Raw genomic sequence first — 16,507 nt, forward strand, 5'->3', positions numbered from 1 at the left:
ATGTATCAATTACCACCAGCTGAACGTCCTGCTCGTCTCATCCCTTATTGCCATAAAAAAGCTATGCTAACTTTAACTCTTAATTTAACCAAATCTGTATATGAATAATTTTTTACTCTTAATTATATAACAGATCATTGTTCTTGGTCTCAATAAAATTGGATTTCTTTTTCTTTGTTATCCGTCACTTTGTTTTATCTATTTGGATATGAACAGATGATCCTAAATAATACAATTGCGAAATCTTCAGCGACGTTATTTACTTAGGACTACAGATGACTCAGCCACTTTCTTTGTCTGCAGGAGTTTTATGTTTGAATATTCAAAGACGCGCTTTGATCTGATATTCGTTTATAGAGCAGTCATTCATTTCATGTATTAATTACTTTTGTAGACTCGAAGGCATTAATTTGTATGGTAATGGTTTTTTTATGAATAAAATGGGACAAAGAATGGTCATCAAATAAATTATCGCTGCAATTTTGATCAATATGAATAGTTACAGTGTTACAGTTACAGTTAAAGTTAAGTCAGTTAAGTTAGGGTGGTAGAATTATAATATAACAAAGAATATCTCCACCATCTGGATGTGTGGCGCTCTTCCATAGTGCTGCTTTCAAGGAACTTTCTTCTACGTATGAAATGAACTCCCTTGTGCGGTGTTTCCAGGACCATACGACATGAGTACCTTCCGAAACAGGACGTACATCTTTTTAAAAGGCTGTAAACACTGAAATTCTAATTCGAATTGATATAGTTTTATTCAAAATAGGATGTGACATCATTTATTGAAAGTAAAAAACTACCACCCATTCCAAAACGAATGCCTCAGATCTGAGAAGAATGGGCTTTTTTTTTTCATCAAAAAATATGTTTTCAAAGTAATATTGTACAATTAAACTTATTATTTAATAGCCTGATAAGATAACTTGACTTAACCGAGTAGTAGGCATTATAAGTTTATGTCCGTTCCTGGTGTTAACATTATGTTTATGACAGTTTCTAGAAAATTCACTCCTGTAATTCCTTTGGTGGAGACCACTTAACATAAGGTGGCCTGTTCGCTGGTTTGTCCTCCATGTGCATAAAAAAGGAGCAATGTCACATACATTATATAAAATGTATAATATAATACAGAATAATATGATTCAATACATTAAATTTACTACCATTATATTTATCTTGTTGTTTAAGATACTTTGTAAGGAGAAACTTGATTCTCGTTCTAATTTATATTTATATTTTAAACAGTACAAAATTGATGTTTTTTTTTAGTAACGTTAGTTAGTATTTAAACTAAATTTAGTTATAATTAAATTTGTACCCAAAAATTTAGAACTAAGCGGGACTCGAAGCCGCGTCTTCTCGGGTTCGGCAAATTAAAACGAGCATGACGTACTCTGCTGTGAATGAACTCAACCGAATGACATGAAATAATGCGTTTTAAATAATGCAGCACCATTTCAAAGTTACCAGTGGGAGGCAGTTTTTTGAAAAGGATGCCGGCTAGATTATGGGTACCACAACGGCGCCTATTTCTACCGTGAAGCAGTAATGTGTAAGCATTACTGTGTTTCATCTGAAAGGCACCGTAGCTAGTGAAATTAATGGGCAAATGAGACCTAACATCTTATGTATCTTATGTCTCTCTCAATTTTTGGGTTTATCAAAAATCCTCAGCAGTACCTACTGCATTGTAATGGGCAGGACATATCAATTACCATCAGCTGAACGTCCAGCTGGTCTCGTCCCTTATTTTCATAAAAAGAAATGGTTATTCTCATCAAAGCTTTTAAGAATTGCTCTGTAACTAGTATACATACAATTGTGTTAACTGTTTATTTAGAAACTTGTTAAATGCGGTCAACTATGCAGGTAAGACAAACATGCATTGCATTTCACGCACGCACCAACGAAACATTTACTTAGCAAAGTTAATTGATTGTGAATATCGACAAGAAAGCGTCGGCGAATGATACATCATGTTGTGTCAGAGCAGACTGGTTGGCTATTAATCATAAGTTGGACGGAATGGGCGACGCACGTGCAACCAATCTTACGCTATACGGAACTTTGTTGAGCTCAATTTCATATACTTCTGACTTATTCAATTATCAAAGTTTTGTTTTGTCAACATCTTACATTAAATATTTAAAAGGCTTATCTTATTTTCACGGGAGTGGGTCAGGGACTGGAATGTAATACACAGCTCAAAGGATCGAGCCTTTATTTGCGTTCACTTCCAGGAAAATGCACTTTGCCGGTCTGCCGCTATTCCTCTTCAGATGGCGATGCCTTCAGCATATCACACCGCACCGAACACTCGTCTCATGTATTTTCTCCTTCTCCTCACTATCACATTCCACTTTTCATACTTTTCATTACTACTTCTTCTTCTCTTTCTTCTTTTGTATTTCCACTTTCAAGTCTGAACTAGAACTGCCTTAGGTCACGCTTACTACAGCTAATATACCCCCGGGTCTGTTCTATTTTCAAAATGATTCTCTTCTATCTTAAAATTTAAATTGCACTAGAAGTTTGACCACTGTCGAAGCGTTACTACGCGACATTATTACCGATTATATGTTAAGTAACCATGCCTACTGAGCTATAGTTTTCAAATCCCGGTGCAAGCAGTACCTATTTATGTATATTTATGTGAGTATAATGTATTAAATATAACGTCGTCTTGGACCCATTTGGTCCATACAGGCTATGCCTAGTTTGGGGCAAGACTGTTTCTGTATAAGTGTGTCAATATGATTATAATTATTTACCAGATTTTTGGTATTTTTATTATAATATAATTATAAGGAAAAGGGGCCAGTATGAGTATTTTTATTACTATTACGTAAAATTAAAGTTGCTATATTTATTTGCTATTAAAATTTAAATGGGGTGGGTCGTTCCATTGCCTAAAAGACGGTTAAAGAAGGCGATAGCTGGTTTATATATTTGTATTTTCGTAATATGTCTTTTAATTAATAAAATATGTGCGTGTAAATATTTATCAATCATTCTATTACAATAAGCCTTAATAATTTCTAATTCTATGGAGTGTCTTGATATAGTCCGTTCATAGAAAAGCGCAAAGTCTCACATTTTCACATGATTCTAGACCAAATTATACAGAGAAGTCAAAAATTTTGAGTATACACAGCATAGACTTACTTACTTTTTTATTTTTTACAGTTAAATAGTCAAAGTCAAAATATCTTTATTCATTGAAAACATATTTGATCATTTTGAATCGTCAATTTAAGGTTTCCTATAATAATAAAAGCTATATAATGTAGTTTGTAAAAATAATACATATAGTTATCTTATCTCTAGAAAATTATAATACACATTTTGTTTTATTAAAACAGAGAACATGTTCATTCTCAACCATTTTTATCATTATTATTTTATAGTAAGATTTTTTATAAAGTTTCCGTTTAATTGAATATACAAGTGTTTGTGAATTAAAATTATAAACCGCTTCATCGCCTAACTTGTTCCGATGTCGATACGCCAGCGTTTACGTATGAGCTGGTCCCTGACGGGTATATAGAAACGTGTCACGGAAGACGATCACTTTGATATATGATGCCATAGATGAGCGGTGTTTGTTAAGGGACGTCTCTTTAATTTTAAAGCTATAGGCAAATTTAATACTATACAAATTAGAGATAAAAAAAATCTATTCTGTTGGCTACACAATTGCACAAGCTATAAGGACTTAGAGGTTTTTTTTCTAAAAAGAAGGACAAACCAGTCAAATTGCTTGCTGGTAAGTAAATACTGCCGCTAGTAGGTATACTTTGACAACTAGAATAAATATTATTATAATAATATAGTGTATAGGATGAAGATACTTGTTCGGTTTCTATTTAATAACAAATGATTAATTCAAATGTTTTGATTAATAGTTGGGTTTTTTTACTTTATCATATAAGTCAGAATCTACAACAAATTTGAAAAGACATGTATTTTGAGATCAAGTAACGAGACGAGCGAAATTTAAACTGGATGGTTAATAATGCACTCTGCCCATTACATAGCAGTGCCGCTCAAAATTTAAATTCTGGCGGCATCACAATAATTGCGCTCGTCACCTTGAGACATAAGATGTTAAGTCTCATGAGCCCAGTAAGTAAACTAGACGACACGATTCTAACCGAAAAACTGATGCTTGTACATTACTACATCACGGCGGAACATGTCACTTAGTTTCCATCCTGTAATTTTGAATCATCCGATTCCTTTCCGTGGGTTGAGTTATAAGCAGTGTCAATTTAAAGGATATTAAGCTAAAGATCTATTTACTGGTCAAAGTAATCGTTCATATTGTAATAATCACTGAATTGGACAGGTGCATCATTTCATCCCGTTTCAAGTAGTTCCAGAAACAGATCTAAAACTCCACAAGCCACGGCACTCTTTTAACCGAAACACAAATTGTACTTGCACACTCACATACAGCTTCAAGGCATAAAAAAGCTCCTGTGTGCTCACATGTGCAAAGAAGCCCCCTGGTAAAACAGATATATGCTTTTGAGGTGAAAAGACCAACTGCAAGAAACTTTATCACGCATAAACAATTAAAAATATATATAATAGATTTTTTTTATTCAAAAATAATTGCGTTTTGGATAACATTTCATTCCTAAGGTGGAGCAACAATTGCAAAGTGTATGACTTTGATGATACAGGCTATTTTAATATTTATCGATCGGGGTAAACCACAAAAGATATTTCGTTCAAAAATAAGATACCCTTGAAAGAAAGTTGATTGTAACCGCAAACATAAGTTTATATACTCGTATTTTTGTCTGTAAAACGTGATTTTAAAGGTCACTTGATAAAAGATATCGTCCCACGATATATTCCACTACTACTTATAAAATTTAACATACAATCCATACTAGCACAAATTAAATTTGTACCCAATATTTATGAACGATGCGGGACTCGAACCCGCGCCATTCGGTTTCCTTCCGAGCGCTCTTACCAACTGAGCCAACCATTTGAGTGACGCATCGAAACTAAATCTTGGTACGTAGGTCACACTAAAAGTTTAGCGTAACTTAAAAAAAAACATGTTATAACCTAAATATTATGTTTATTGCTTTTCAAAATACTCTCCTGTACATTTTAAATATTTTTTCATGCGATCAAACATGAGGACCACAGATCAGAAGGCATGTTTTCTACGTGCTGAATGAACGCTATCACTCTCTCTTCGGAATTGGTAAAAGTGGAACCTCTCATCAAATCTTTGATTTTGGGGAAAATACAGAAATTAAAGGGTGCTAGGTCGGGCTTATATGCAGGATGGGTGACGGGTTATACTTTTTCGGAAGCCAAAAATTGCTTAGTTTTGTTGGCTCTGTGTGAAGAAGCGTTGTCATGATTTAGGAGAACCGGGCTTTTTGGTCGTCTTTCGGGAACTTTAACACCCTGGGTAAACAAATAGTAGAATACCACCCGACATCGGTAGTGGAAATGTGCAGATGGGACCCGTAGCTGAGAAAAAAAATGCGATCATTTTTTTACCAACGTTTCTCACCTGTCTCACTTTTGTTGGCCTATTCTCATTTACAAACAGCCATTCAAAAGATTGCTGTTTTTTTTTGGGGTACAAATTAGCACCTGTATGCACCATTCCACGCGAGCCCACTTCTGTTCTCCTGTCACTTCATGAGGGATATGGATTTTCTGAATTTGGCTCATACCAATAGTCCTCGAATTGTCTCATAGGTAATTGCGGGTATATTTCAATTAGCCGCTTAACAGTAGCAACATTATTGTCGTTGACGGCAGTTGAAGGCTGCTCTTCACGAAATTCGTCATGTAAAGAAACCCGACCACTCTCAAATTCAGCAAACCATCGCTTCACGGTGCCCAAGCCTGGTGCTTCTCTCAAAAAAGCATTTTGAAGACGAGCGGCACAGTGTTGCGGAGCTAGAGAAATGTTAAAATCATTAACAATCATAGCTCTAAAATCTTTTCGACTTAATTCCATTTTCGTTGCGGACATAGAACTTTGATATGTGATAAAAAACAATTGACAAATGATTTTTCGCCAATTGTTTTTTTTTTATTACTAAGAAGGTTGCAACGTTTCAAAAATATAACATTCGAAATTCAAATAGTTCCGATTATCTAAAAGTGCGAATCTTTTAGTGTGCCCCATGTATATATCTTGTACAACTCTCAGGTTGTGGCTCCATCTACAGGATCTACTTTTGAGTTGATAATTTTGGTTACAAATTTAATTTGTTTTAATCCCACAAGTTAGGGTATAAAGTTAAATCTATAGTAGATTTAACTATTTATAATGGTTTGGAGCGGTGCCCGTATAATACTTCTTATAACATGATTTGCCAGTAAATGCGAAGAATTTTCAAAAACAGACCAGGTCTGTTCTTGAAAATTCTTCGCTCAAACAGACTGACAAAAGAAACCATCTGCAAGGCTTACTATGTGAGCATTCGTATGCATTTAGCATTTTAGCACTGTTCCTATGAATTATCTTAGTCTAGTATTAATATATGTTCGACTTCTTTATATCTCTCCTGAACAAAAGTAGACCACTGCATTTGCAGCAGCGTTGGACCTGTCTACTAGTATGCAGGTAGCATTACTCTCGACCATAAGACGTGTAAAGTGACTTTTTTAATATCGTCCTATCTCTCGTTTTGATCTCCGTGATTAGGTTTTTTGTAGATTGGGAGCCAATTTAATAGTTTTGCTCTATTTTTCTGCGAATGCGATGTTAGAAATATTCACATAACTTTTATTTATATGTTTTGATTATCAATATCTATCATCATTCGTAAGGCATGCAATGAATTTTATCGCATCTACTATTTTTTTTTTATTTTTTTTTAACATAAACACGCCTCCTCAACGAATTTCACATATGGAATATATAACATATTTTTATGAGAAAAATAGAGTTTGACTGTATTACAATTAAAAAATTCTGAGGATTATAAATCACCATTGGATGTCCTCTGATATTTTTAAAACGTCCCGGGTTTCAGTCCCGGTATATGCAAACATTTGTGTGAGTTCCGAGTGAAGGATATATATTTTTTTGTGTAAGTATGTAGATGGTATTCAATACGCCGTTATCTGGCACTTATAGTACAGGCTTTGCCTAGTTTGAAGCTAAAAAAATTTGTGTGAAAATGTGTCTAAAATATGTTATAAACGTGAGAGTTGAACAAAGCATACAAGATTTTATGACGATACATCACTCGAACGGTTCGCTCAGTTGGTTAGAGCATTGGCACGGAACCTCTGGCGTTCCGTGGCGTCGTGGGTTCGAGTCCCGCATCGTTCATAAAGTATTATCTTTATAATATAATAACTTTGATAAGTGTGCAAATTTTCTATAAAGTTTCAATTAATAATTATTTATATTATAATGTTGTTTACCCAGCGCTGATGGTGAATACGTTGTGACGACGATGACAAAGGCTGTGCTGCATCACACTGGCAAGGTGCTGTGGACTCCTCCCGCCATATTCAAGTCGTCGTGCGAGATCGACGTGCGCTACTTCCCCTTTGATCAGCAGACGTGTTTCTTGAAGTTCGGCTCCTGGAGTTACGATGGAGATCAGGTTAATTTAAGCTCTACTTGTATAATTTTGACCTTAACTTTTGCAGGTTCGGTCATGTTTTTCTAGGAATATAGCAAAATTTACAGCGTCTGAGTATATGTATTGTGATTTGAATGTATAGCAGTAAGTTTTTGGATTATTATAAAATGCTCGCATATTAGCTTCATTAAATTACTTTGTGCGCATTGATGCATCCATAGTACTAATAACTATATAAAGTTGCCTTTATGATTTCAGTTAATATTTTATCCAATTTAATTATGTACGTTGAAAGGCTTGAGTATATGTGTTGCAATATTTTGAAAATATTGGTTTTTTTTAATGCAGAATTTGTAAATTTTAGGAGCTAAAGTATTAAATTACTGTTTTGTAATGAAAAATTCAAACCTTTTATGTAAGGTAATAGTTATTTATGCAACTGTTGTGTAATAAGGGGTATTAAAACAAGAACGTGGGTGTGATAATAGTATCACATGAGTATTATAATACCTAATTATCAACAGTTGCATACCAAACTTCATCTACACCCATAATAATATGAATCCTCTATAAAAGATTCTGAAACAGTAAGCTTACTGCTAACATTAAAAAGGCCAGTCCTAGTAAAAATTACATCATCCAAACGAGTATTGTAATGAAAACGGATGATAAAAATATGTTGTACTGAATTTCATTACAACACTCGTTTGTATGATGTAATGGTTATTAGGACATGTGATGTTTTAATGTTGGCAAAAGCTAACTGTTTTAGAATCTTTAATAGAGGATTTATAGCATGGGTGTAGATAAAATATATTTATTTAATTGACGCATTACCCGTTTTGTGTACCATCTCACGGGGAGGTCATTCGGGGCTCGGACTGGCGAGTACGGTGTCATTATCCATATTCTCTGCAAACATCCAGTTATCCTCTCAAAATCAGTTATTGCATCGTTAGTTCCACGCCGAAACTAGTATTGAAAATTTACTCCAATGTTCAATGTATTCATACACTTTTAATTTTAATGCCAAATGATAAATCTGTTGAAAATCATACCATCCATTTTAAATTATAGAATTTGATATATCGTACCAAGAAGGTTTTATTATTATATGTGCAGCCAGTACTCCAAAACCGAAACTTCATGACTAATAACCAATTATATATTTAAAAGAGTTGCAATGAATTTATAGCCATATCTTATAAAGATAACTTCTCCAATTTGGTGATAAATGGTTAAATGTATAACTTTGATATTCATTCGTGTCAATTCGGTAGTCTTTGACGTTCATCAAGTGATTTTAAATCCTATTTTGAATTTGAATATTACCCTACACCGAAAATTGATATTAAAATTTAAATGGACTGCTTTAATTTTATACTGACTGGACAAAAACACCAGTCACAAAATGAAGGCCTTGTATTATAGCACACATTGTACTTTATCTTATGGAAAAGGAGGCCAAACGAGCATTCGGCGTTGTTAAAGATGTTAAGTGAAACACCTGCTGATAAGTGATCACTGCCGCCCACATTCTCTTGCAGCACCAGAGTACATTGTACTTTCCTGCCTCACTTTATGATTCATTCCGGACGTAAATGTAAATTAACTAACTCATTAACTATAACTTGATCATTAGAAAGAAACCCAAACATTTATATTAATATAACTGACTTAAATAAGCTATTATAAGCATAATTAGTAGATGGCATATTTTTTCCGGTACTGAACCCGAAGGGTGGGAGCCCTATGACTATACTAATTGTCTATCCGTCAACGAACTGCATCTCATATACTACAATAGAAACTTGCAATTATGACAGAGTAATTATCATAAACTTACAATATACTCGCAAACAAAGCGTGCGAGAGAGAAAGAACATCTCTAACGTAAATACAGCGAGATAGAAAAGGAAAGCGAATTTATTGTAACTATAACAGATTTTTATCGTCAAGTCGTAAACAGTGAGCCACGCTTGACTTTAGCTTCTTTATATTTTGAATATTAAGACTAACAGACACATTGACAAAATGAAAATTGTGTTTTTTTTTAAATAAGGGAGGAGACGAGCAGGACGTTCAGCTGATGGTTATTGATACACCATGCCCATTATTACAATGCAGCGCCGCTCAAGATTATTGAAAAGCCCAAAATTTCTGAGCGGCCCTGCAACTGCGCTCGTCACCTTGAAACAAGATGTCAAGTCTCATTAGGTCACGCAATATCGGGTTGCCGTGTCTCCTATACGATAGTATATTCTTATTCTATTATTATATATCCGCTATTATAACAAAAATAACAAGTAAGTGAATTCATTTTATATATTATATATTTATTTAAATTTTATAACAGCGCCCTTCTTTTTCTTTTACAAAATATTTTAATAGTACATAGTGTATATATATCTTGTACGATAGTTCAGAGCCATTGAAGCTCGACTCACGCTTGACCGCATATATATAATAATCGCATGGTGGTATAACTATAAACTAATAAGATTAGTATTCATATGATGGGAAAATAACTAAATTTATTCTTACAGATTGATCTCAAGCATATTAACCAGAAAAAAGGTGACATGGTCGAGGTTGGTATAGACCTGAGGGAGTACTATCCTTCTGTAGAGTGGGATATACTTGGTGTACCAGCTGAGAGGCACGAAAGATATTATCCATGCTGCCAAGAACCCTACCCTGGTAAGATATCGTAGAAAATCTGATTTAACGCATTTTTCTCATAAATATTCACAAAGGATAAAAAAACATATAATATAAGATACTAAACTATTGCTAACTGGAAAACAAGATGGCGAATTAATGCAAATAAAAGACGCAAGAAACGTATGCTTGAAATAGAAAAGAATAGAAATATATTTTTACATCATAGGGAGTGACAATTACATTATATATTAGAACGACGCATGATAAAATTCATGAAGCTACATCAGTTCGTAAAGGACCTATGGACAGAAGAACTGTTAAGTATCACTCAGCCCATCTTTTAAATTATAAAATAACTAAATTGCTTAGCTTACATAATATATCGATTTAAGTGGCCTGCGCAGAACCAGTCATGGTTGGTGGGCATGATTATTTTTATACCAAGCTCTGTAGTACCGATCGGAAGCAGATCATAGCCCTTTTTCGATGCGTCAGTTAAAGCAGCATCCGACTGCAAAAAACAGGCGTATCGAACTTGGATTGCGGCGCTGGGTTCAAAGGATCCAAACTGCAAAGTTCTGAAGAGGAAATATTACCGATCCTCACGTCGTCAAAATTGGCGAGCACCTTTCCAGTTACCCGACCGGAACACGCAAGTTCTGGTGTCTTCTATCGAGTCCTCTCTAGAGAAGGTCGCAGAATGGGGTAAATTTAATCTTGTTTAATTTAACCCCCAGAAAACTCAATTTTGCGCATTTACCACTAAAAAAACCCCATTTGTCGTATCACCGCTCTTCGACAACACTTCCCTTAAAGCCTCGCCTAGTATCGGAATACTGGGTCTCGGAACCTCGAGCGATTGCCAATTCACACAAGCGCCACAAGTTGGGATATCATCCCCACCACCTGGATGTGTGGCGTTCCTCCACAGTTCGGTTTTCAAGGAGCTTTCTTCCTCGTACTACAAAGCTGTGGAATGAGCTTCCTTGTGCGGTGTTTCCGGGCCGATACGACATGGGTACCTTAAAAAAAGCGCGTACACTTTCCTGAAAGGCCGGCAACGCTTTTGTGATTCCTCTTGTGTTTCATGATAATGTGGGCGGCGGTGATTATTAACACCGGGTGACCCGTACGCTCGTTTGTCCTCCTATTCCATAAAAAAAAAAGGCAAGAACCATACATGCTATATATATGCTTAACTTGGGGCAAGATAATTTGTGTAAAAAGTGTGTCCATATTATATTATTATTATGTTATACATTATTATCATATATATGAAATTCCCGGTGTTTGTTATCAAACTCCTCCGAAAAGGCTTAACCAATTTGTTTGAAAATTTGTGTGTATATCGTGTTGGTCTGAGAATCGGCCAACATCTATTTTTCATACCCCTAAATGATAATATTTACCCGCCCCTAAATATTTGTTATTTTTTTCTTTGACACTTTTTTTTTATTTTATTATGATTCAGCATAAAAAATACACAAAACTTCAAATATTCACCCGCCTACGTCTACCTCTGTTTTTAATCACCATTTTTATATTATTCTGTTCCATCCAAAAATGTGCAATAGAGTGCAAGATCGTGAGTAAACATCAAAAAATCATTCAAAATTTTAATCTCAGCAATTTTGCCTGTGACTTAAAAGATGGGCTGGGAGTTCCTTTTCAGGTCTTCTCCCTATGTCACTCTCTTTACGGACCGATGTAGCTATTTTTATTTTATTCTGTTCCATCCAAAAATGTGCAATAGGGTGCAAGGTGTGAGTAAACATCAAAAAATCATTCAAAATTTTAATCTCAGCAATTTTGACTGTGACTTAAAAGATGGGCTGGGAGTTCCTTTTCAGGTCTTCTCCCTATGTCACTCTCTTTACGGACCGATGTAGCTATTTTTATTTTATTCTGTTCCATCCAAAAATGTGCAATAGGGTGCAAGGTGTGAGTAAACATCAAAAAATCATTCAAAATTTTAATCTCAGCAATATTGACTGTGACTTAAAAGATGGGCTGGGAGTTCCTTTTCAGGTCTTCTCCCTATGTCACTCTCTTTACGGACCGATGTAGCTACATCGCGTTTATTAAGCGTTGTTGCAATACATTATGATTTACTCCCATTATAAATAAACATATAATTTCTATTCCATTATTTTCTATGAAAATAACATTTATAACTGTTTCTGCCTCCTATTTGTTCGCCCATTTGCCACGGTTCTGGTATATTACTTCCACTTCCATCAACTCTTTTATACTAGGTCTCCTAATCTGTTTTCTGTTCAGCACATCTTTTTGGGTAGTGGTGAAATGTGTGCCAACGTTGTCCACTGCTCTCAGCCAGATTTGTTCTTGAAGAGAGTAGACCTCTTCTACTTTACTTTGACAGTATAGGTTACTATAACTTCCATAACTCCACGTCGCTCTGTCATTATCATCAGCCGGATGACGTCCACTGCTGGACAAAGGCCTCCCCCAAAGATTTCCACGACGATCGGTCCTGCGCTGCCGTCATCCAACGTATTGCAGCGATCTAAACCAGATCGTCATTCCATCTTGTTGGGGGCATACCAACATCTCAACAACAACGTCGCTCTGTAGTATATTTTTACTATTTGAGGTTTTGATATTTTTTCTTAATCTGGAAGGGCATGGTTGAATTTAGATTATATTATAATTAAGACAATATATTTTATGGAAAAAAGAGGACAAACAACCGTGCTCGTAGAGGCATTACTGGAAACACTGCACAGGAAAACTTATTCTTATTACACAGTTTAGGTTGTAGATTCGCGGGGAAAGTTTCTTCAATTACAAAATGCATTTGGAGAAATTCCTCACACCCTGATGGTGTGGATATTAAAAATGTTTCTAGCATTTGATGCGAAGATGCATTTTAGCAGCAGGAATGAGTTTAAAAGAGATTTTTGAAACCATCTAATTAATAATAATAATAATAATAATAATAAAATTTATTGCCTTGAACTTAATTTAAGTATACAATATCAGCTTATTACAAAACATACATTAAGACAAAAGGGAGTAGGCTCAGCTTATGCTGCCTGAAATAATATTTTCATGCAGCGCTGGTTTTCAGCCATTCCCATCTCCCTAAGGTGTAAGGTGGGATACATAGTAAAGAGGGCAAACTCATAACGATAACAATGCAGATCTAAACTTTTTCTAAATGTATCAACCTCTGTATAAATTATGAGTGTGTTTGTGAGTGTGTGTGTTGTATAAATATATGAGTGTGTGTCAATGTGTCAGTTTAAATGTAATATGAAACGAGTTGCAAATGTTATGGTTTAATCATGAAAAATATTTTTATAATGGAAGTTCTTTCCATACACAATAATTAAAATTTTCAGCTTCCTGTTGTTTTTTTAACAATGCCATTTTATATTTACCCTTAAACTGATTTATATTTTTTATCATTCTAAGAGGTGGTGGCAAATCATTCCAAATACGGGAAGCCATGAATTTGAAACTGGATCTATATCTTGTTGTTTTGTAGTATGGTATATTTAATAAGTTTTGAGAGGCAAAACGTGTACATTTTAAATTAGAACTTCGGCTCCAGGACAATTGATAATAATTGATATTTATACAGTAGAAGAAACATAATGAAGCAATATTTTTAGAAGTAAACAAGATGTTAACATAGCACACTAGCCCGTGCACGAATTTAAAAGGAAAAATTTCATTAAAGATATTCTGATGTAGCTGAACGTATATTTGAATTACTTTTTGTAAATTTCTCAAACGCTGAGAGTGATGAAACTAGAGTTATTGTAAATTATAACAAAAGAAGTATTTCTATTAAAATAATAATAATTATAAGTTTTTATTAAAGGCAAAAGACCCAGCATACGTACGAAACAAGTAGGTACAATGATATTTTAAAATAAATAAATTTAAAAAGTAAAATTTACATAAAACTTATAAACTATTATTTTTATGACAATAAGGGACGAGACGATGGTAATTGACACGCGCTGCTCATTACAATGCAGTGCCGCTCTGGATTCTTGAAAAACCCAAAAATTCTGAACAGCACTACAATTGCGCTCGTCATCTTGAGACATAAGATGAGAAACACAGTAATGTTTACATATTACTGCTTTAGGTCAGAATTAGGCGCCGTTGTGATACTAATAATCTAGTCGGAACTTTCTGGAAAGGTTAAAAAAGCTCTTTTCAGGTGACTTGGCGACTTTTAATTTCCTATTTTTGTTTTGATGCACAGATGAAAAAAATATTGCTATTGCTCGGATAATCTGAAAGTTATAGGCACTTGGATCACGAACTTAATTTCGGCAACCTTTGATATTGACTTATAATAAAAGAACTTAGCGTACAAAATCAGAAGTTATCTTTGATAGTTAGTTGTGGCACAGTAGACACATATGTCTACTGTGGTGTGGTTGTGGTCAGTCTTGTCTTATGTCTTATAAACTTGACATTTCTCATTCATAACTTGCCTATAAAAGTGAATCCAAATGAATGTTTTTTTTTTGTCATTCTCGGTATTTCACTATCTTTTTTATAAATAAATTAATAATTCGACATAACAGAATTTTCGTAGACATACTTTTAACTTTTGTAAGCACACTATTTTGTAGCTATTGAATAAGAATTAGCAGTCATGCTCGGTTATACTCGTTCCACTTAAGCCAGCTCGGGTCGAATGAGTAAGACTTGTTGTGTGAGTATTTCATTTACAGCCGTTCCCAATATTCAGTCTATCTCTAACTTGAGATAAAAATCGTAACTATCGTTGACTTTTCTGTCCCAATAAACTTATCGACGGTAACTCACCTTATCCGTACACGCTCTGTCAATGGGACAACATATAGCTTACCAACGATAAAAGTTTGTATGGAAATTGCAATTCACGCGTCCCTATATAAGGCGATAAGAATGACTTATCCGCTATATTGGGGCAGCTTCAGATTATTGACAGCTAATTACTAACAGTAGAAGGTAGTAATTAACTCTATCTGTAGATAGTATATTGGGAATGGCCGTTAATTAACCTCGCCTTAATGAAGTATTCCTTTCTGTCGTGGAGTCTTAACAAAACGTTTATTAAAGGCTATCAATATCAAATTGGTTACTTGAATAAAGATAGTTCGTTAGTCAATGTTAATTACCTACCTGACAATATTTTGCATTAACATTATTACATATTATATTCTATTCTGTCAACATCACATCATAACACTCCAGACAGAGGACCTACCCTACTTGAACACACCGTGGTTTCTCCATCTCTTAACGTTATAATGCTTTGTCGGCTTTGACGATATGATGTATACAATTTTAACTCTAACGCGAGGGTTGGCTTCCCTACACATTTGCGTGAATTTTCACACCGCAATGATTATGGTAATTTTTAAGGTGTGCATCAGCACATGCAGGGGCACAAGAGCTCTGTGAATTTTAAGTAACAATTCCCAAACTTTTGAATACATTTAATAAATAAATTTGCACGTTTTCAAAATGTAGAAAATAATTGTTAAAAATTTTTGATTCGCTTACTTTGATGTGATTGATTTTGGAATTCTAGAAATTTTTCATAGGTATGCATAAAAAGTTATTGGTTTTCCAACAATAAGCTTAGCATTTCTGTAAGAAAGATTATCAATTTGGCAAAGCAGAAATGATATTGAAGGAATTGTTGAATTTAGTAATAAATACTAGCGGAAATCGATATATTATAGAATATTGTACGTGCATTTATGTTTATATTTAATCTAATTGACATAAATATATTATTTTTAAATACATTATGTATAAATTAACGGGTCAACAAATTAAAATATTACCGTATTCAGTCTGAGGTACTTTTCACTACTTATAAAAATATAATTGAATCATGGCATAACATTGATGTATTAAACAATGGTACAAATCAACATACAGGTTAGTCCTATTAGATGACAGTTCTCAGACGCAGAACTTACTAAATTGTATACCATCGCCAAACTTAAGGTATAACTAAAAAGACAAAAAGCAATTGATTTATTTACAATATAAAGCTTGCTTACCTTAAGCTCAGCGATCTTTAAAACTAATTGTAACGCTAAAAATAATATATAACCACTCATTTTCTTCATTCAACATTCCACACGATTTACAAATTCATTGTTTCTCGCTAAAAGACTGCCCATAAACCAGAAACTGGCATTAATCAGTTGCTATCTGTATTCGAGCGACGTTCCTAAGTGCTCTTTGTGGGTATTAGCAAAACA

The 16,507-nt window shown here is 34.3% G+C and overlaps 1 protein-coding gene across 1 annotated transcript in view; it reads left to right on the forward strand.

Moving 5' to 3' along the window:
• Positions 1–16,507, forward strand: part of LOC126967544 (acetylcholine receptor subunit alpha-like 2) — a 52,806-nt gene that overhangs the window by 28,057 nt on the left and 8,242 nt on the right. Inside the window, exons 4-5 of the mRNA XM_050812065.1 lie at positions 7,433–7,613; positions 10,139–10,292. Coding sequence (XP_050668022.1) covers positions 7,433–7,613; positions 10,139–10,292 — 335 coding nt within the window. The remainder of the gene's footprint in view (positions 1–7,432; positions 7,614–10,138; positions 10,293–16,507) is intronic.

Source organism: Leptidea sinapis, chromosome 13, assembly GCF_905404315.1.
Source record: "Leptidea sinapis chromosome 13, ilLepSina1.1, whole genome shotgun sequence".
Classification (NCBI taxonomy): Eukaryota; Metazoa; Arthropoda; class Insecta; order Lepidoptera; family Pieridae; genus Leptidea; species Leptidea sinapis.